Source organism: Akebia trifoliata, chromosome 7 (genome assembly GCF_017979445.1).
Source record: "Akebia trifoliata isolate Shusen 1 chromosome 7, ASM1797944v1, whole genome shotgun sequence".
Classification (NCBI taxonomy): Eukaryota; Viridiplantae; Streptophyta; class Magnoliopsida; order Ranunculales; family Lardizabalaceae; genus Akebia; species Akebia trifoliata.
This window is the reverse complement of record NC_141381.1, coordinates 7391828-7415234: the sequence shown is the minus strand read 5'-3', so window position 1 is coordinate 7415234 and position 23407 is coordinate 7391828. Positions and strand designations below refer to the sequence as shown.

The following is a 23407-nucleotide window of genomic DNA, read 5'->3' as shown; positions in this document are numbered from 1 at the left end:
ATCAGAGTGCAAAAGGTGTAAAGAATATATAGGATTTACAAGAATGTCCTCTCACTAATAAAGTCTTAATTATCGACCCAAAATCTATATACAATTTGCACGGACTGACGCAGATAGGTATAGCTTCAGTGTTCACCAGGTAACGGACTTTAGTCATTTATATGACCAACCAGATGCTCCTCACTTGCTAACTCCACACCCGCTTCGACAATAACAGGCTCTGAAACTAAAAAAAAAGGGAAAGAAAGGTTAAGTAACAATGGTAACCCAATAGGTGAATAAACAATTTCCATTAATAATCTCTCCTAGTATGAATGAATAAACATTCTTAATCATTTCAATACATGTATAGTTTTACAAGATAAACTACAATTAACTAGTACATATAGCTAGGAATAAGCATCTAAATAGTTAAAATTCACATCACATTAATCACCAGTGCTCATACTATAATATTTTCCTTTCATACAATTCTACTTAATAAAATTGGAACAGTAAACATACTTTTCATTTCATAATTCAAAATAAAACAACATATAAATAATACAAAATGGTGGAGTAGTAGAATTAGAGAATTGAGATTCTACGACTGGATTGCTTCCAATCGGGACATGATATTCTAATCGTTTACTAATTTAAGTTTTTGATTTTGTTGTTGGTCGTTGAATTATAATAGTTGATTAACCATTTATCCAGCTCAAACAGATCTTTTGATGTAATTGTCAGTAGTGGGTCTCTTTTCGATGTGTCAAAACATTTGACTACTTTAGATTATTAGTGATCATTGATCAATAATCTTCGTCTATGCCTATTAGGCGTGCATGTGATTCCTATTATACATCTCCGTTCGTGTACGACCACCTTTACATTACAAGTTCACTAGTAAAGATAGAGAAGAATAAACCCGGATTCCAGTTATGATTCCACTTTCATACGCATTACATACCACTTATAAGCTTGGTTTTCCCTACGGTACATCCTAAGACAATACATCACTCCGGGTGATATGACGGACTATCCCTTCAGGTATTCACAAGCTCTTTAATAGTTCACAATATATATATATATATATATATATATATATATATATCATTTTTCTTTGAAAATAAAAGAGAAATTAATATTACAGAGTTAATAATTGATAACTAGTTTCCTACCATGTAATAATTGCCCATCGACCTAAATTAAATAATAAAATAGAAAGTGAACTAGCGCTTTACGCTAACATAAAGTAAATAAACATGCACTTGAAAGTAAATTATCTTCGGTATCTATTCATCAACCCACACATAACACCACACTGTAAAATGTAGACATCACCCTTCGGGTGTGACTCTAACATTTTACCGTTTCATCTCTTCTTCTTTTTTTCGGTATTTTCAATTTTTAACCTTTCAAAACACAAATTACTTTTTTCGACGTTTATCAAAACAATGTAATTTATTTAATACTAATCATTTTCAAATTTTAAAATTCATTTTTAACAATTTTATTGAAAATTATTGCAATTTTAATCGAAACGAGATTTCGAAAATGCTTGAAATTTGAAATGTTAAAAATAGTGTTGTCGGCAGCTGACAGTGGCAGAACCAACTTTCTGGTGGTGGCACCATCAGAGTAACCTGCTACAGGTGACAGTGGCACTGCCATTCATGTCATCAAAACTGGCAAAATACGCAAAAATTAGATTTTCTACCAATTTTTCGGATTCCTTCGTCAATTCTTTGATCTATTAACCTACCCACAGATCAATTATTAAAATATAATAAAAACACATCAACATGGAGGTCTTTGCGTGAATTTGAAATAAATGAAAAAAATTCTGCGTTTTGAAATACATCACAAATTTTTGTTAAAATCTTAAGTGCAATTTTCACAATTTACAATTACTGATAGGAATTGAAAGTTCCTTGCTAAAGTTCGTGATTGTCAGAAATGATAAGCTAGCATGAAAGTTGAGGATTTACAATACGAAATTCGAGGTTAGACGAATTTGGGGGCAAAATGAATAGTTGTTTGTGAAGCTCTCGATGCCAATGTTCTCCTTCCTTCTACAATAAAGAACGATTCTTCCTCTAACTAAATGAAACTCTGAGTGAGATATATCGAAACCAACTAGCTAGTTCTTTATGAGAGACGGAGAGAAATAATGAAAAACGAAGATTGGAAGTGGTGAGGTTGTAGAACTTTTCGATGCCGACAACTTTCCTTCTTTCATTGATGATCAATGATGGCTCGTTCGGAATGGATCTAGATGAGAAGAAGGTTGAAACCTTTGGTTCTCAAACATCTGGGATTTGGCTCTTTGGAGAAGAAGAGAATAAAATAAAAGATAGTCAACTTTCTTTTATGAAAGGGCTGAGGGTATTTTTGATATTTTCTCATTTGTTTCGATATTTATGTTAACTTCATTCCATTCTTTATAATTTTTCGTTGTGGACCTAATGGTTTGATCATATTCTACAAATTCTCGCTTTAACAAAAATTTACCTTTTTAGGTCTTGTTCAACGTGAAAATTGAGGATTCTATAACTTTTTCGTCCGAACTCAAATTCAAATGGACTTACAAGCTAAAGTATGTTTTTCAGCCATTTTGAATCTAATGGAGAAGTTAGTTTTCGTCAAAAGTAAACATAACAAAATTCTAGTGTTTTACCTTAAGTCCTATTTTTAGAATTTTCTCAAAATTTTACTATTTGATTTCCTCAAGATACGAATAAAAAACTCAGGGTATTACAAAAACACCCTCAATTCTATTACTGGATGCATCACTTTCAATTATACAGGTCTTTGTGAAATTTGGTAAGGATAAAACAGGAGTTGTTGTCATTGTTTTTTTAAGCACTTGGAAGGTTCTATTTGCATCAGGACTCCACTTGAACCCATCTTTGCATAAAAGAATAGTTTGTGGTGCATTGATCTTCCCATAATTTTGTAACTAGTGATAATAACATGTAAGCCCAAAGAAACCACGAAGCCCTTTTAAAGTAGTTGGTTTAGTCCAATTCACTATGTAGACATGAGATTTTCAAGTCCGAAGATCTCTACTACTTAGATTTGGAGTTGCCACCATTTTTTTTTTAAGAAAAAGGTGTGAATCAACATTTGGAAAGTAGTTTTGAAAAATCATTTTGTTTGTAGTGACATTCGTACGGATAAAAGCTATTGGTCCACATAAGATCTAGGTAAGGGAGTTCTTATTAGGGAATAGGGAAGGTGTTAGACACTTTACTCCCTATACTATTGGTGGTAACTTCGGATTTGATCAATTTAAGAAAATAAATAAAAAATTAAAAAAATCTGATTTGTGCCTTTGAATGCAAGGAACATAGATTTCAGTTTAAACTATTAAGGACTTCCTTATTGAGGAAATTGCCCTTTTATGATCCATATTTTTGGCAAATCTTGAAAAATGTAGACTTTTTGGTTAAGGGGCTATTTCCATAGGGAAAGGGTCCAAGGCACGAGTCTCAAAATCTTTTGTAATGTATGCGCTAGTATAGGGATTTTTTTAAAAATATTTTAAAAAGGGTTTTTCAACCCCTATCCTTTCGACTAAGTCAAAGCCTAATCTACAGGAGGTAACGGAGGATATGCATTACATCTTAGGGTTGTTCTAGTAAAAGGATAGAAATAAAAATAAAAGGAAGAAATGGAAGAATTGGAAAAGGGAAATGTTATGGAAGGGAGTGAAGGGAGAGATTATTTCTTTTTTTTTTTTCTTTTTTAGTCTATATCCTACCTTGTTTTTTTCCATCTTTGACTTTCTTCTTGACCTTCAAGTGATGAGCTTTTTTACCTTAATCTTGATGTGTAGGACTTTTAGTGGTTGGAGGGTATGAATGTAGAGGTTATGAGAGAGGGAGTTGAAAGAGATTGAGAGTTGAGAGCTGATAGTGCATTAAGAGAGAGAGTGTGGGGCTTGATTGAGAGTTCAAGTCTTGGGGGTTGAAGCTTGATAAGAATTTCAAAATTTAGGACGAGATTATGTTGAGAGTAGGCGGCTTATAGGATTTTGGAGGGGACTTTTAGGAGTAAAATGGGGTGAAAGTATAGGAGGATGTAGAATAACATGGGATTTATAGGTGGGGCATATGAAATTTGAGGTTAGGGGGAAGGTATATGTGGAAGTGGATTTCTTTTGATCAAAATGAGTTGGATCTTCCAATCTATTTGGTTTGAGTGTTAGTTAAGTTGAATGGAGTGGGTTTTTGTTAGAAAAATGGTAGTGTAAGAAGGTGGTTGTTGATTTTTTTGAGAAGGTGAAGAAGATGGTGACATGTGTCAAAAATGTGTGGGGCTGTGTGTTAGGTGAGTTGATTAGATAGAAGGAGTATGGGGGTGGCTTGTAGTGAAGGATTTTGATAAAATGATGGGGGTAAGTTATGACATGGGCGTGGGTTGAGATATGGGTAGGTTAACTTTTTAGAGAAAAGTGATAACGTTGGTAGATGAAGTAAGGAGATGGGTTGTGGTGGTCACATATGTCCCATTTTGATGATCATTGATCTATTATGATGATTGGTTATGATCATTGGGCTTGGGTTGAGACTTGTGCTCAGGATGATAGTTTTGAGTTGAGTTTTAAGTCTCATATGCTTAGAGGTTGGGTTGAATTTGATTAAAGTAGGATTGGGTTGGGTTGAGAAATGAGGTCATGAGGGTGGAGAAGCGAGGTGATGAGAGGTGCCCATGGGTGAAATAAGGGACCTTAGGTATTTATTTGGAATAAAACCATTATTTAGAGGTTTTGGGCACTTAGGCCCATTTGGATTACAAAAATGTCTTTTTTAACCTTTTTTGAATGGGGTCCGTTCAAATTGGGATATCTACACACCATACTTGAAATCTTACTAGTATCAACTGCCATGCCTTTCTTAGTGATAATGTTCCCTAGATATTCCACTTCTGTTCGCCCAAAAGTCCACTTCGATTTCTTTACATGCAATTGATACTCTCGGAGTTGTTCAAGAATGACTCGAAGATGTTGCAAATGTTCTCCCCATGTAGGGTTGTATCTCTAAATATCGTCAAAGAATTATTAACGAGCTCAAAGTTCCAAAAGGATATTCCTCAAATTTGAAGAATTGTGTTTTAATGGAAGATTTGAAGTTGTTTAGGCTTAAGTCAAATATTAACGAGCTCAAGGTTAAAAACTGATATCTAAATTAATTTTTGTAGTAGTGGTTTAAGGAAAAAGGGTTTCAAGAACATATTTCAAGTCGAAAAGATTTTTTTGGTCATTGTGACAGGTTTCTACAATCCCGATGATTATACATTGGAAGGTAAAATGCAAAATTTTGCAATTATAATATTTTCAATAGGGTATTGTAATTAGGTTTAAAGGTATACTACTTGAATAAATTCGAAAAGGGCAAAGTCGCTTAGTTCCGTTAGAAAATCAGGAAGCTACCCACAAATAGGTTGAGAGATCGTTAAAATGATGGGCGATTTGTCCTACTGATGGCCCAATACCATAGGCTAAATATGAGACGTTAGATTATTGAGGATCCTTGCAACAACAGAAGATAACGCAGCCATCATAATCACATATGTGTAGCTAGCCACCTTATAGTATAGGCTAGGGGTTAAGAAGGGAGGTTCAGAGAAGGAATTGGAATGGAGGACTAGTATTCTATTAATAAGAGGTGGATCCAGATTTTGCTTTTGGAAGGTTCGGTTGCTACTGTTATAGTTGCTCGACACATTGAGAATTAAAAATAATAAAAGGGTAAACATAAAACAACGATTGAGTGGAAGGTAGGTTCATCGATTCGGTCAGGTAGGAAGATTAGATCTCTAGCTCTGACGTTCATATTAATATTTCTCACCATGTGATGTTTTTAATGAGGACTATTTTTCTTTTGCAGATTTCATTTCTCCTGCAATTTTTCTTCCAACATTACCTCCTACCGTTGTAGACACCTCAAATTACGAAAGCCCACTTACAAAAAGGATTCAAGAGACTTGATTACAATACAAAGCCTAAGGTCAAATTGAGGGATTTTCTAAATCTAGCCCATGTTCAAGCCCAAAGTCCAAAACTCATCACATTGGCTCATAGGTCATGTAACATTCATAAAAAATGTCACTGTCACTTGGCACTCTCCTATTCACTTTCCTTTTGCTCACCAGTTGGTAAATTCCCATAAGTCCCCATATCCAAAGAAACTCTCATTGGTAAGCTAATGTTCAAAACTCATTGATGGATCAATCTTTTTTATTTTTAACAAAAGTACTTAAAAACTTTTGTATATATTTCAAAAAGTATGTAGTTGGACCATTTTACCCTCAAGAGGTGAAATATAACAAGGTACATGTAATTGCTCCTTGGTTGCCACAAAATATTCTCCAAGGGGGTCTTTTTTGAAAACATATACTTACTCATACTTTTTGAGATATTTACAAGGATAGTAAGATCCACATTTCTACATGACATCACCATATTCATTCTCCCCAAACTACTTTTTGTCTCTTCTCATTTACCGACGCTTTTAGGATATTTATAAGAGAACCAAGACTCACCACTCAATATGTCTTCCTCTAATTTACTCTTTAGATTCTCTTTTCACCTGCCCACATGTTTTTATTTCCATAACAAAGGTTTTGAAACATGGCATAGCCCACATGAAATTTTCCAAGTGACTTGAGTCAAGAGCATGGTTTTTAAACTCGTCCGAGACCGAGACATTTTGTCCGAGTTAACTTAGGATCAGAGTTGAATGAAACCAACTCACAAAGTATTTTGAGACAACTGTGTATCGTGAGATAAGTGAGTCATTTCGGACGATATTTTCCAATATCTCAGACAATACAAACAAGACAACACAAACAATGATTAACTCACGAGTTAAATAGGACGTATCGAACGAAATTTTGAAAATCTCGTTCGAAATAAACCGAGACAAACGAGTTAAAGCCTCAACCCTCTATTTTTTCACCCCCAAATCGACTTTTTTTAATTTTATATTTTTTTTTTGGATTCATTTTTTAATAGGAATTATTTCTGAATTTTTTCAGATTTTTTAAATAGCTAAAAACCATTGTCTCAATGTCGAGCGAGACGAGACGTATCGTCCGAGTCAACTTGGTATCAAAGCTGAACGAGACGAGGCGAGATACCGAGTTTAAAAACCATGGTCAAGAGACCCAAGACAATTTCCTCCCTTTGCCCTCAACAAGCTTGAAATCCAAAACAAAGTCAATGGAAATTCAATGTCCCTTCCAATTGTTTTAAGGGTTGGACATTTCTATCCCTAAAAATGCTCGCAAATCTCTATAAATGGGAATCTTCCTCTTGAGTTGGAGCATGCTCTAAGCCCTCATTTCTACTCAAAATTCTATCCGAATCTCCTTCAAGTAACCTTCTCCTAATTACATTTTTGCTCTCACTCTCCCCTTCTTGCTTAAAGAAACCTACATTGAAAACTTAAAAATGGAAAAAAGAAAGATCTAAGGTCAAAGCGTGTTTTAGACTATATTTTATATTCTTGCATCCCCTTCTTGCTTAAAGAAACTTACATTGAAGACTTAAAAATGGAAAAAAGAAAGATCCAAGGTCAAAGCGTGTATTAGACTATATTTTATATTCTTGCATCCCCTGTCAAATTTTTTTTACATACATAAAATGGTTTATTTGAAAAGTACAATTTTTGTCCTTAAAAATGTTGAATTGAATTTATTTTTTGTCATTTTATTCGACTGGATCCTAGCCTGACCTGGCCCAAGTTTGTTAAGGCTGGTTAGGACTTATTTGATTTAGGTTTGAAAGGGATTCGGACTAATCTGTGGTAGAGCCTCCCTTTTTAAGGCTGGTTTAGGGCTCGACCAAGCCCAACCCGAATCGGTACATTGATAGCTTGAGCCCTTGTTGATAAAATAATATAAATTTGTGAGTTATTATTTGGCATTCCAACATTTACTTGTTACAACCTAATTAAAAAATAATAATAAATCAACGATTGAAATAAGCAAAAGTTGGAGTGTCAATAGAAACTCTCTCTCTCTCTCTCTCACACACACACACACACACACACACACACACATTTCTTTTGTTGCATTTTGGATTTGTATATGAGCCTAATCCTAATTGTAAACAACTAGTGAAGTTGTTTGATTGTGTTATAATGCTTTGTAATGTTGATCATGTAATAAATTGAACCAAACTTTAGTAATGTTTGAATGGTGTGTTTTAATCTAGAATTAGGATGTGGTAAATAACTTATGAAATTGGGTGTAATAAGTAAAAGTTAGGTTGTCAATAGCAGTTCTTATGAATTTTCTAAAATATTTCAAAAAATTCAAAATGATATTTCAATTTTGGGGCCTTTTGCACTTACTTAAACCATAGGTAGCCATTGCAAGCCACATGTATTACAAAAATTAAGATTTATAAGAGCTCTTTGAGATTAAATTAATTACTAAGGGCATTTTGAAGATAGTATAATAGAAGAATGTTTTTGTAAGGGATCAACTAGTTGCACAGACTAGTGACTGATTGCACCCCAATCTTAAAAAATACCTCTCTCTTTTAGTGCTGCTATTGGCACCCCAAATTTTACTTATTGCACCCAAATTTTATAAAAATTCAGGAAAATAAGTGAATGGTTGAGAATGGGTAAAGGTTGGGTTGCTAATAGAAGCTCTCTCGTTTCTTTTATTAAATTTTCTATTTTTTGGGCTTAGAATTTTATATGAACCTAATCATAATTGTAAACAACTATTGAAATTATTTGAACCAATGTTAGAATGTTGAGACAATAATTTGAAATAAACCTTTGTAATGTTTGAATAATGTGATTTAATCTTTAATTGGAGTAAGATAAATAATTCAAGAAATTGAGAGTGTAATAAGTAAAAGTTGGGGTGCCAATAGCAGCTTCTGTTTTTTACCCTGTAAAGTACACATTGTACATCATTAGGATAACCTGCTGCTTAGTTATCTTTTTTATTCAACTTGTGTTCTCTTTGGCGACAATTACAAGACATTGTCTCTTTATCTTTAAAATAAAATGATAATTTTAGTGAGTCCTTACTATTTATTTATTAATTGATTGAATTAAATTTTTTAGTCGAAAACCATATGCCTCAACCCAGGGGCGGAGCTAGTAAGGAGCCAGTGGGGGTAATTGCCCCCTGTTGAAAAATAATTTGTCCTTGCATTTTTGCTTTAATTTGAGATAACCCCTGTATTTTCAACTAATAACATGCCTCATTTACCCCCACTCCCTCACGCCCCTTCAATTTTTGCTCCCCTCTCTCAATTTTTTGAAGACAACGTTGCCCCTTAACTTGTTCCTTCTCTCATAGATTAATTGGAAATGACATAAATACATTTTTCCTCAATTTATAACAAAAATTCTTTCAATTTTTTCTCAAAACCCTTCAGATTCGATCTCTTCAACTTTACCATCAACAACAATTTGCCCCCACTACAAGAAAATCCTGAACACCCCCCCCCCCCCCTTAGGAACTAGATCAAAGAATGACCAAGTCTTTTTTCTTTTTCTTTTTCTTTATTGTATTGCAATCATACAAAAAGAGTACAAAAGGGAGGATTTTTTAGTGATTGACTGTAATTGATAACAAATGGTGTGTGATAAGAAGTCTCTTTTTGTAATCTTTAAAAAAATAATAATAATAACGTGAGATTATAAATCTAATCAACTTAACAAAAATGTCCTAAATAATAAGATTAAATACAAATGTTGGGGCAATTTTGGTATACGACCACTTTACTCAGCCTTCTATCATTATATAATAGTAACTAGAACGTGATATATATGTGCAAAAACAGGTGTTTGGGGGGTTTATTTGTGATTAAAAATATTAATTAAAAAGGTAATTTTAAAAATTACATAATAAAATGGATATTTTTATAATTTTAAAAATTATCAAATATTAAAGTGGTTTTAAAGACAAGAGATGCAATTTTCTTAAAATTTGACTAAAATAACCTTGATTATATTAAATTTAAATACTAAAATAAGAGTATTTTTGAAATCCAAAGTTTGATGTTAAATCACATCTAGTCCTCCTCTCCATATAATTATAATTAAAGAAGATGGAAGGACTACAAAATTGGAAATTGTTGGAACGCGCTATTTGTCAAGATCTTGTTGTGACATTTCAATACGACTTGTGGCATCAACAATTACCTACCATTCACATGGTAAGCTTTTTTATGGGCCTCATTCCACAAATACTTTTCGGCAAGTCATTGAGTCTGGGCCCACCAACAACGTACGTGATACATTAATTTATGATTTTTCGGGTACTTGTTTTTCCCTCAACCTCTAAGCAAAACATTATAAAATTTTGTTGAATGATTGATGATTAGTTGTATTCCATATTCCAATATCCCCACCATACATTGCTGTAAAGTTTTGCGAGTCCGTTTATTTCTTCTAGAAAAGAAGATAAACTTTATCCCTCTTGATTCACAAAACATGGGTTTCAAGTCAACATGAACCAAATAGGAATTCGAATGGGAATCAATCTACTAAATTTCCGGATTTTGGATCCCCATTTTCATATTTGCAATCAAAGTCGGGTCTAAAAAGAATAAAATTGAAAAAAATTATAATTGATTTGGTTCTACCTAATGGGTACCCACGATGAGTAATCTAAATTACATGTTCGTATAAGTATTGTACATATGAGATATTTTTTCTCTTTTTTCTTCAAAATGAGTAGAGAATCGAGAATTTTACAAGATTTTATTTGTTAATAAATGCTAGATTTAATGAAAGAAGGTATGCGACTATCTTATCCCTTCGTTTTAGAAAGCAGAGAGAAGATATTCAATATATTAACAAGTAACAATAATTGATTTATTTTGATGGATAACCCTACGTGAGATGACATTAAATCATTTCATTCTCTCTTTCTGTCTTTCTACCCTATTTGTTCAAGTAATCATTTCTCTTGTTGAATTACAAATTAGATCTTTGATGTTTGTCCTTTTAGTGACTTTTGGACTTCTTGAGGCTTTTCTCAAGGCTTTTATCGTAACTTAAACCCGAACTTAAATCAATATGCTAAAAGGCTTGGACTTGTTATAATGCGTCAAATTTAAGTCTTTAACCACTTAAGAAAAAAAAATTCCTAGAAAGAAAACAGAAGAATTATGATGGAGATAGATGTGCTTTTTTGTTCTTAAAATTAAAATAAAGAAATAAGAAGAAAAAAAAAAGAAGGAAGGGTACACTATATGCATCCACTTTTTTGCTCGTTCACCCATTTAAAAAATACTAATTTTTTGTTTAGTAAGAAGCTCTTGAAACTTTACATTGTGACTATGTAGGATCTTATCAAATCTACCAGAAAGGACTCAGTAGAAACCTATGGATTGAAATATTATAAAAATCTAGTGAATCTTTCTAGGTTGATTCAATAGGTTCTTATCAAATCAATGTTGGCAAATTCGGTTTTGACTTAATGAATGAAGCTTATTACAAAAAAAAATTTCACTATCGAGATTTTATAACAATTTCTAGATTAGGAGTTGAGGTTTCCACAATCGTTGCTAACTTATTTTGCTAGTTCAATCGTAGAGACACCTTTTGTGTTCCCTTGTTTTTGTCAATACTAGAGATATCTCCTATATTTTCAAATGGATGGCATTCGTCTTTACTTTGGTCTTTTTTGCTTTATTGGAAGGTATCCTAGGTATTCTTCTATGAGACTAATATAAATGACCTCGTCTTCATAATTTCTTTGAAATCGACCATCTTCAACTTATTGCTTATCCTCATTTTCAATTTTACGATTCTATCTGCCTTAACATCCAAACCTCAAGATAGAATTTTAAAGTAGAAGGATGGATTTTTAGATAGAAGAATGAAAGGTATTTTATGACACATTAATGACAATGGGCTGAAGAAGAGGTTAAAAAGAGTTTACTCCAGTGTTAAAATTCAAAGGTTTCCACATGGGTTGGATCACACTATATTCACATTCAGATCCAATATTTTAATACAAATTCAGGTATGGATTTAACTCGAATCCTACTAACTAATACCATATTTGAATTCAACGCGGGCCGGGTCAAGATAATAGTTTATTTTATAATTATACTCATTTCATTTTTTTTATTATAAAAGCAATGTTGTTAGAAAGAGATATTTTGGATCTAGGGGTGTCAATGGTACCCATTTAATCAAAATCGAACCAGAACCAAACCGAATACTCCGGTACCAAATCCCTTTTTATTGAAATCGATTAGAACCGGGTCTAAAATGGAACCAAACCAATAGGAAAGGAACCGTTGGGTTCTATCCAGTGGGTACCTGTGAGTATCTGGAACCGGTTTATTTTGTCATTTCTTTTCATACTATTAATGATTTAAAGTATTTTTTATTTAAAAAATAAATGCATGTTATATAAATTTTTTCAAATTTTCATATAAATTATCAATTGAAACTTAAAATGAGTCTCTCTTCTAATTAAAAAATTATTATTTTTAATAAAGATAAATTTCTATTTTTGAAAAAAATAAATAATTTGTATTTTAAGTATAACAAATTATTACTAAGTTAACAATTTTGTTGATAATATGTTAATTTTTTTGAAAGAATTTTTTTTATAATGATTTGAAATATTTTTTTTTTCATTTGATTTTTAAGAACCGGAATCGATGGGTACCTGTGATTTTTGATAGTTTCGATTCTAATTCCATTTATTTTGGAATCGAACTTGAAACCAACAAGAACTGGAGCCAAACTAATATGATGGTTATGATTCTAAATTTCGTAGGAACCGACCCATTGACACACCTATTTGTGTCCATCCCATTCTAAGTCTGGTCAAGAGACATTAGAACATGTTCGATGCATGTTTTGATTTGGACCTACTTTAAGTATTCAAACTTGCTAAATTTGATTTTTGGTCAAATCTGACCCATCTAGATATGAAGTGAATTTTTTTTTTTTTGAAAGAAAAATAAATCAACATATTTTATCTTCATTTTATTATTCAACATATGAATTGATTATAGTTTGCCTCCCCCCCAAGAAAATCTTGATAATGATTTGCCCATGCAAATAGAAAATTATTACCATGGCATTGAACAACTTCCATGTTGTAAAACAGAAATTACACTGTCACTCTGAAAATTGCCACATTTTTTTGTTTGTAATTTATTGTCTTCCAGCATAAATTTTTTTTCTAATTCATTATAGAATTACTAAGCAAGGACAAAAATGCAAAATTTTACAATATAAATTCTTTTGCCTTTTTTAACGCAAAACTTCGTGAATCTATGACGTAGAAAGATAATACAATGGCTTGGATCACTGAATCATCTCCTTCACAATCACCAAACCAACGGCCGTCCAAGAGAATCCCAACAAACAGATGCGGGTAGTTGTTGGAGCCACGGACACGATGAGTCACAAGTCCACTAACCTAATAATCCAAAAAACAACAATAATAAAAATAAATATAGGTTTATTTAGACATGCCCCTTTATTTTATGTCAATAGTACAGATAGCCCCGTGATTTCAAAAAGAGTACATGCTCTGCAAGAGATAATGTAAATTTACATAAATACCCTTTTTGCATCCTCAAGTCAACAAGCCCATTTTTATTTTGAGTCGTGATAATCTGTCTTATCCACATGCCATACTCAATCAACACCCCTGATGTGACAGATTTTGAAATCGTAGATCTGCTCTCCTCAAGATACAAAATTACACTTTTTTATTGAGAACCATAAATATCTGTCGTCTTCAAACTATTAACCTCTACTGTAAACTATTTTAAACTTATTCAATTAGAAAATCCTTTGATTTTTTCTACCCAAATTTTCTATTCAACTCTTGAGATTGGAAGGTTGAAAGAAACCAAATCTGAAGGTGAAGACGAAGGTAAAAATCTTTCTTTAATGGATCTTGTTATCGTGTGTCCTAAGGGCACATGTTAAAGTGCAATAAATACACTTTGAAAATTGGATTTTGTATAAAAAAAATGCCCTTAAAAAATCATTTTTACAAAAATACCCTCATATTCCAATTTCCAAAGTGTATCTACTGCATTCTAACGTGTGCCTTTAGGGCACACATTAACAATACCCTTCTTTAATTTATTAATCTTGTCACAAATGTTTTAGCAAAATCTTGTTCGATCAATCTTTTATTTCTCCAAAGTCCTATATTGTTCTTGAATTTTAAAAGTTGAGGTTGAAGAAGATAGAATCCTAAGCTTGAAAAAGAAAAAAAAAACTTCATCCTAAGATAGTAGATGATCGGTTTTAGGAAGAAAATCAATCAGATATTGAAAATGAGGGTATTTAAGTTAAGTAATTTACAAGAGAATGGGTTGAGATCCGTTGACTCCTAAGAATGACTCATGAAGAAAACACATGATCCCAACCTTGTAAAGACAAAACCAAATGGTTGATATTTATGAGTATCTTGATAAACAGTAAGGATTTCACCCTTACTAAGGGTCCTTGAGTGTACTTCATGGCATCCAAAAACATGATTTGATGCTTCAAGGTTGTAGATGATGAAATTCTATGAATTTTGAAGAAAAAAATATTCAAAAGAAAATTATTTTTCACTGTTGAATTTCAATTATAAGTTTGGGAGTTATGTGAAAGTTCGGTAGCCATCCATTTTCTAAATCTTGGATCTAGATTTTTTTTTTTTATTCAAGTTTTTCAATAAAACTTAGAGGGCTGTGGTGTTGAATTTCCGATGTGGCAATCCATTAGAACAAAATTACCCTCAGCAAAGTTCAAAATCTTATTATGTTAGTAAGAAAAGGATTTCACATTGCCAAAAATAAATAAATAAATAATCAAGTAACTAACTAAATTATCCAACAAATGTTTTGAGGAGGATTGAACAGATTTCCTAATTTCTATCAATGGAATTTGTAAGAATTATCTTCTCAAATCTCAATTAAGCCGTCTTTTTCTCAAAGAAAAACATTTTTCTTACTAACTTAGTAGGATTTTAAGTGTTACTGACGGTTGTTTTGCTAAAATAAATTATCACATTAACAATCCAACACCACAACCCTCTAGATTTCATGAATAAACTCATATCCAAAATAAAAATTCAATTTTTATTTTTATTTGTAGGCATCATCTAAGGTCTTGAAAATGGATGACTACCAAGCTACCACAGAATTCCTAAATTTAAACCTAAAATTCAAAAGTTGATGTTTTTTATTTCTTTTAAATTTCATAGAATTTTGACTTTAACAACTTGAAGTATCCGATCATGTTTTTTTTTATGAATGCCCCCGGGACCCTTAGTGAGGGTGGAACCCTTACTAACTTCGTAAAGACTTTTGGCAATAAGTATCAAGTGAGTTTTTCTAGCAGCTCTTCCAGATTTTGGTCTACACTAGAGATACCCTTTTGTTTCCAAATTGTTTAGATACCCCTTGACATAGGTCTTCTTTACAACAGTCATGTAAATGACTTAAATGCCCTCATTTTCCACCTCTAGATGATAAATACTTGATTTTCTTCTTACTCTTTCTCCTCCACCTCTGCCCTCTTTCCATGCTCCTTCTCTTCTTCCCACCCCTAATTTGTTCCCTCTTTTTTTCCCACCCCATCATTTTCCCATAGAAATTGAAATCCATGAAATTGCATTATTTATGCAATCAAGCAGACCCTTATGTCATTTACCTTAATATCTAAGAAAAGACCTAAGTCAAGGGGGGCATTTTATCCGTTAAAAAACACGAAGGATACGTACCTCTAATATTAGAAGAAGAGAGCAACCAATCCCATTCGTCCCCCACTCTCTCTCTTTTACAGCTTCTAGTCCTTGTAAGTAGTTGCTGTCCTCCAATTCATTTTATTCTCAAGCCAACTGTATTAGCTTGTCTTTCTATCCTTTTTTTTTTTTCCTTCCGAAATTCTCGCCTTCATCTCTTCCTATCTCTCTCTCATCGATCAAACCAAAGTCCAAACCCCTATTCATGAAGAAAACATTGTTTCTCCAGATCGAAACACAGGTTCACAATCTGGGCAACAATGGCCGAGGCAGAATTGGGTCTGCTCCTTCTCAACCTCGTTCACGAAATCGTACGGATCGGACCATTCGAAGGTACCCTTAAGAAAGACTGCACAGATCTCAGCCGTAGAATTTCTCTTCTCACTCATTTGTGCGAAGAGATCAGAGAATTTAAAGGAGATCTCTTGCCTTCTGGTTCTTCTTCATCTCAGTATTTTTCTTCTTTGGAGGATCTTGTTGCCGCCCTCAAAGCATCTAAAAATTTGCTACTTGTTGCTTTTAATTCTGACTCCAAGATTCTTCTTGTAAGTTTGGGATACGCATCTTTATGAATCTGCATTGATTTTTCTTATCTAATTTTCACCTATTTTTATTTCAGGATTCAATAATTGATGAAACTTTCTTACATTTTCATATATATATATATATATATATATATATATATATATCCCTGATCTGATATTTATCAATAATTCGTGAAATTGTCTTAAATTTTTATCCATTGTAATGTGTTTTGTTATTTGGTGCGAATTTCAAATTGAATTTTTTTTTTCCATATATTTTGAAAGTTATTTTCACCTATGATGGCTTACCTGATCTATTATATATTATTAATTCGTGGATTTGTCTTAGATTTTGATCAATTTGGAATTTTATTTCCCTATTTATTCCTTCAGGCACAATTATAATGGTTATTTAGGGAAAATTGATGTTTTGAATATGGTTTGTATCTATGATTTCATCAATGTTGTTATGTAATTTTTCACCGATGTCCATTTACATGATCAGATCTTTATCATTATTCCATGAAATTGTCTTAGATTTTAATTCATTGATGGCTTCTCCTTTATTTTTTGGTTTCTTCCCATCCATTTTAATGGTTTTTGGAAAAAAATTAATTTTTTTATGTACTATTATAAATTCATATTAAGAGTGAAAATGGGTTGATATAGTTGTGAAATTATCTGATTTAATTTACTTTCCTGCTGCTTTGATTGAAATGTGATCTTGTTATAGTATGCCCTACTTCTGTCTAGATGCGCGATACCTGTATCTGAGGTTGAACTAAAATGTGGTTGCAGGGTTTTTATTGTGGTTAGAATTTGATCTAATTGTATAAATTTTCACAAATTCTGATATGTAAATCTTTCTTACATATCCTCATTTCTGTAAGTTATCATAAATGAAAATGGCCCTTCATGTTAGTGTTGTTTTGAATGGCTGATCATGATCTGTATGGCCATGATTCATGAGTGGAAACAAAGAGCTGTTTCGGTGTGACAATATATTTGAGATTTGAAAGAATGTGGTGCTTGTTCACTGAGTGTTGCTTTTTGGGGAAACCACAAATTTTAAAATTGCCTGATAACTGCTATGATTTCGCAAACCTTTACACACCCAACTTGTTTAAAATACAGAAGGTTGGTCTTTCTATTGTCAAAATGTCCATCTCCATAAGGATTAATTTCATTGTCGTTGAAATTTCAAATAATTGAACCTCCTTGGCAATGAAACTATGGTTTTTGAACCTTTGAACTTGAATACTTGGGTGTTTATTGTCCTTTATATCTTCCTCTTTGATGTGGATAAACCAGTGGATAGATGATCTGCTCCCATGGTCACTTTACCAATCTCAAATGTGGGCATCAACCATAAAAGAAAGATGGGTTATCTAGTTGCTTTTGAGTGAAAAACAAGAAGGGTAGGTATTTGAGTTTGATTTACCTTTGAATTGTTGAGGTCTTAATTTGATACTTTGACTATCAAACATCTTTGAAGTTGGTACATGGAACCTAGTATATAAATATATGAGATGGGGTTATATGGACCGAAGACCACTATCTATATGGACCACATCTCCATGTGGCACCCATAAAAATGATCGGATGCCACATGGTTATAAAGCATAAAGTTCCAAGAACTTTGACAAAAAAAAAACCCTTAAGAAAAGACTCAGCAGCCGTTTAATTTCAAAGTCTTAGATCTACCTAATTTTTTTTTCTTTTAATGAATTTTTTTCTTCAAATCTGATCTTAACCATAAATCATAGGGGGATGAGGTGTAATTTGGACCACTGTGGCAGTCCATGTATCCAAATGTGAACCTCTGTCCATGCTCTAACATGGTCCTTCGGTTCATGCAACCTTTTTCCTATATACATATCATCTTAAATTTATATGTGGATCCTAACATGATGGTTTGATATTATTCCTGCAAAACCAGCTGATCTAGTCCTGAAGGTCATGTTACATGTTGCGGTTATGAGTATTATTAACAAAAATCCTTTATATATATATATATATTCTAAACTATATGGATCAGACAAAGATTCATAATGCAAAATTATATGTTGCACTGGTGTGTATCTCTTTAAGACTTCTGATTCTTCTCTAAACTTTGTTATTGCCTAATGAAGGATGATTCTTCGAAGAAAATTGCGTTTGAGTTCCAATCTGTGACCTGGCAATTGGAGAGGGCGTTGGGGAATTTACCATACAATCATTTTCACATATCAGACGAAGTTTGCGAACAGGTAGGTGTCAAGCAATATATTCTGTCCTTGCTCTGACTAAACTTACCTCTAATCCTGATTTACAGAATCCATGAAACACTAATGCAGTTTCTTTTAATAGGTTGAATTGGTAAGGGCTCAGTTGAGAAGAGCAACAGAAAGATATGGACCTCTTAATTCCAAACTGTTATCTCGTACCTCATCTCAACCACTTCACAACGAACGTCACCTCCAAAAATTGGGTAGCAGAGTAATTAGCCACTTACGTTTTGGCAACATAAGTAATCTCGGTGATGATTTTGTTCAGAAATCTAACTATACGTCCGGGCACAACATGGAACAGATACAAGAATCAGAAACAACCAATAATTTCTCTTCATCATCTGAGGCTCATAATTTAAATGAGTTCTATACCACTGAGGCAGAAAAATTAGCTAACAAGAGCTCGGAGGAAATTAAGAAGCCCGACTCCATCGTAATTCCTGACGATTTCCGTTGTCCTATATCGCTTGAAGTGATGCGGGATCCTGTTATTGTGTCCACAGGACAGGTTGAGTTCACTCTCTTGCTCTAATTTATATTTCTATATTTTAGAAAGAGAGATCCTATTGCCACACCAACTTTTGCTAATGCCACCCCAATTCGTATGTAAGTCACCAAAGAATTAGCACACATCTTGGGGTGGCGTTAACAAAAGTTGGTGTGGCAATAGAAGCTCTCTTTAGAAATCTTTCATTCTGATTTTATATCCATCTCAATTCTTGCAGACTTATGAGAGGTCATTTATACAAAGATGGATCGATTGTGGCAATAAAACATGTCCAAAAACTCAACAAGTGCTTCCCGATCTGACTCTGACGCCGAATTACGTATTAAGAAGCCTGATTACTCAATGGTGTGAAAAGCACAAAATTGATCCACCAATGGGATCCGTGAACAGAAGGATAAGAAAGAGTGATGGATCGTTTCATGAAGTTTGTGGGGACAGGGAATCCATTAATGCTCTTGTCCGTAAGCTCTCAAGTCGGTCCGTTGATGAGCAGAGAAGTGCTGCCACCGAAATCCGATCTCTATCCAAACGAAGCACAGACAATAGGATACTAATAGCAGAAGCTGGAGCTATTCCAGTTCTAGTCAACCTGTTAACAACAGAAGACGTGAGAACACAAGAAAACGCGGTTACGTCGATTCTCAACCTTTCTATATATGAGAACAACAAAGGACGGATCATGCTCGCAGGGGCCGTTCCTTCCATAGTCCAAGTCCTCAGAATGGGAAGCATGGAAGCTAGAGAGAATTCGGCAGCAACCCTTTTTAGTTTATCTCTTTTGGATGAGAACAAGATAACTATCGGGGCATCCGGGGCGATACCGGATTTGGTGGAGTTGCTTCAAAATGGAAGCTCGAGAGGGAAAAAAGATGCCGCGACGGCATTGTTCAACTTGTGCATTTATCAGGGGAACAAAGGTCGTGCGGTGAGAGCCGGGATTCTTGTACCGCTAACAAAGATGTTAACGGATTCGAGTAGTTCGATGGTTGATGAAGCTCTTACGATACTATCGGTACTTGCTAGTCATCAAGAAGGCAAAGCCGCCATAGTAAAGGCTAGTGTCATACCTGTTTTGATAGACTTGATGAGGACAGGATTACCACGTAACAAGGAGAATGCATCTGCGATTCTACTCGCGTTATGCAAGAAAGATGCGGAGAATCTTGCTTGTATTGGAAGGTTAGGTGCTGTCATACCCTTGACTGAACTTGCTAAGAGCGGCACAGAGAGAGCGCAGCGCAAGGCTACTTCACTCTTGGAACATCTTCGTAAGCTGCAGCAGCTCTAAGAGCAGTAGTAGTTAAGAGGATTTGATTTGTTCGTTTGCTTCGTGTTATCTTATGCGAAGATGATATGATTTCGTGTTTTCTACTACAAAGATGATACAATATTCTTTATTGGTGCGAAGATTGAATATTTGAATTTAAGCAGTGACCCATTCTATATTGTTTGTTTTTTATCTGTTTTATTTTTCATGACTGTCTTGGAAATTGATACATGTAATTGTTCATAATTTCTTGAGTTGGCAAAACGGGTTCTTTTATGTTTGATCTGTTGTGAAATAACATTTCTGCTCTAATCAGTTGGAACTGTCATTACCGTTAGAACTGTTCTTCTACGCATTAATGAATCTACAACCACTCATCAAACCATAACCATGGAACATCTTTTAAGATCAAATTCAGAATCTATTCTGAATTACTTCCAAAAGCAAACTTTTTTCCTTTATTTATGTGACACCCTAGACCCACAACACTACAATATTATTCACTTTGGATTGAAACCCTCATTGTTTTATACCTCTGGTGTAAAACTTTTGAGTTTGAATGTCATTCGCTGTTTGAGTGATGTAGATATGCCTTTGAGGTTTTAAGCATATTAAACCTCAATCTACAATGATTTAGGAGTCACCACCATTCAAGATTTAAAATGTGAATGGACACCAAAAGTGATTTTAGAAAATCTGTTTTTCTGGGAAAAGGTCAGTCTGCCTAAGAAACTAGGTAGGGAAGTTTGGCCAAGAGATAAAGGTGTTACGCACCTCATCCCACCCATGAAATAATAGTTATCAAAAGATGGTCATAAGTGAAGTAAGAAAACTATTTTTTTGTATTTTTTGAAATTAAAATAGATAATAGTAGAGTTAAGAGCAAAATTGACTATAGTTTGGTTTGTAAAATCAAACAAAAGAGCTCATGAGCAAACTAAATATGAATAAGGATGCTTGCTGGTTTTTTTTTCATGGGCTTGGGACTTGACTGTAAATCCATACTCTTTTGAGTCTTAAAGCACTAATATACACTTACATACTCACTTGGGAGTAGTTTTGTGTTGGTTTAGTCTTTGGGCCATATCCATGGGTTGGACATAACTTTGATAGAACTAGAATCTCTACACATGAAAATGTATCCCTATATGACTGTTTTTGTTGGTTTAGAGAGTTAGATATAGATGAAGACCTTTGACTCTTAATCCTTTCAAACAATAAGCAAAGTGGTGGATGCTCAAGGTGTATGCATAAATGTTCCCAAAAGAACTCAGTATGGACTTATGAAAAAGAAGATTACCTCAATAACAAAGGAATACTTTCTTCTTCCTTAGTCATTAAAGTAAGGAAATTAAACTAAGATATTGAAAGAAATACAAGAAACTTAAATGAAATGGAACACTTCCTTTGAATATTAAAAATATTATTAATTAGTTTATTTGTGGATATAAAGAAGGGAAGATAACTTCATAACGAAGACTTACTCTCTTCTACCTAATGCCACTAACAAGAAAAAGAAAAGATCTACATCCTATTGAGCTTTGAAATATACTAAATAGAGAGAAAGAGTTAGATAGAAGTGGGAGTTGGGGCTTCAAGCACATAGATGACTTTAATTTTCCTCTATGCCCTTAATAGTTATTTTCATGATGTTTGAATCTCACCAACCAAGATTTTTCGAAAGCAAAAGGGTAAAAGTGCAACAGATTCTAGAGAGTTCTTTTTGGAGGGTAGAAAGGTGTTCGAGCTGTAGATGATGATAAAATAAAGAACAAAAGAAAACCTTGGCGAGCAAGGATCGAACCACAGAGACAACGTTAATCCAAAGTAATTTTTTTACAATCCAATTCAATTTTAACAAGTGATTTAAAAACAGTTTGCAAGAGATAAAATAAACTACTAAAATAGAATAAACTTAAGAATATGAAAGAGAAGTGTAGATAAATTAGATCCACCTTCACAAGCTTTATTAGTGAATTCTGGTTCTCTATTTATCTTGATCTACTAAACAAAATTAATGTTTGTGGATCGAAAAATCAAACAATTATAATATAAACAAAATCAAAAGTATTAAATAATTTAAGCTGAGATTATTAGGTAAACATTAACTATTCTCTTTAGAGCATGGTTCTTCTTAAACTTATCAAAGAAAGAGATCATCAAAGTTTTGAAAATAATTAATATTCAACCTAATAATAAATACCTACGCTATCACAATAAGATTATTAAATCATTAGGAAAATCGTAAAACATTAACAAAACTTGCTCAGGCTTCCTTAACCGATCTATCAGAGATTTAGCCAATAGTCATCGCAAGAACAATAAAGCAAAAATAAAATAAAGAAAACATTGAGAGAAAAAAGAGATGAAGGAAATAATTTATCTTTATTGCTTGACTTCCGACTGGTAAAGCCTCCTTACAACTTTCATAAAACTTAGAAAATAAAGAAAATAAACATTAATCTAATTCTCCAAATTCAGCCTCCTCAACCCTTGGTCTGATTTTCTATTTATAGAGAGACCAGATTAGGGTTTTTCTATATTTACAAAAAATACTAAAAATAATCTACTGCGAATGGTATCCAACCGCCAAGCTTCAGTACAAATCTCGAGGTTTGACTTCTTAGTTGATCGCGTCGTCGTAGTTGACCATGGCATCGTCATGAAGTTTTGGTCAATTGACTTGACTTTTGGTCCATGGTCTTCTTTTGGATCCTGGATCATAGTGGTAACTTCGGTTTTTCCTGATTCATTTTGAAACTTTGATAATTCCTGTTACACGTAAATAACAGTAATTAGTTCCGAATTACATAATTAAATGGAAAACACGAATTATTATGGATTAACAATGAATTTGTATGTAATTAGAGGGTTTAGTGTATAATTTACTGATATAGTCTATGTAATTAGGGCTCTAGAAATGACTTTCTAAACCCTGATCAAAAGGTCAAAACCACTTGATTTTTGTTAATTTACTTTGAAATAGGCTTGAGATTAGAGAGGAATGAGAGGCTCAATGGTCTTTGGTCATAAAATGGTCTCAATAAAGTATATATATATGTTATGCTCACTTGTGAGAATAAATTGTGATTAGGATCAA

The 23407-nt window shown here is 33.3% G+C and overlaps 1 protein-coding gene across 1 annotated transcript; it reads left to right on the top strand.

Annotated features, from left to right (window-relative positions):
• Nucleotides 1-15769: 15769 nt before the first annotated feature.
• LOC147398146 (ARM repeat superfamily protein) lies at nt 15770-20494 on the top strand. The gene is made up of 4 exons (XM_086447295.1): nt 15770-16283; nt 18395-18511; nt 18612-19040; nt 19258-20494. Exons 1-4 carry the CDS (start codon nt 15999-16001, stop codon nt 20326-20328), a joined length of 1902 nt encoding a protein of 633 aa, XP_086303421.1. The 5' UTR covers nt 15770-15998; the 3' UTR covers nt 20329-20494.
• The last annotated feature ends 2913 nt before the right edge of the window (nt 20495-23407 follow it).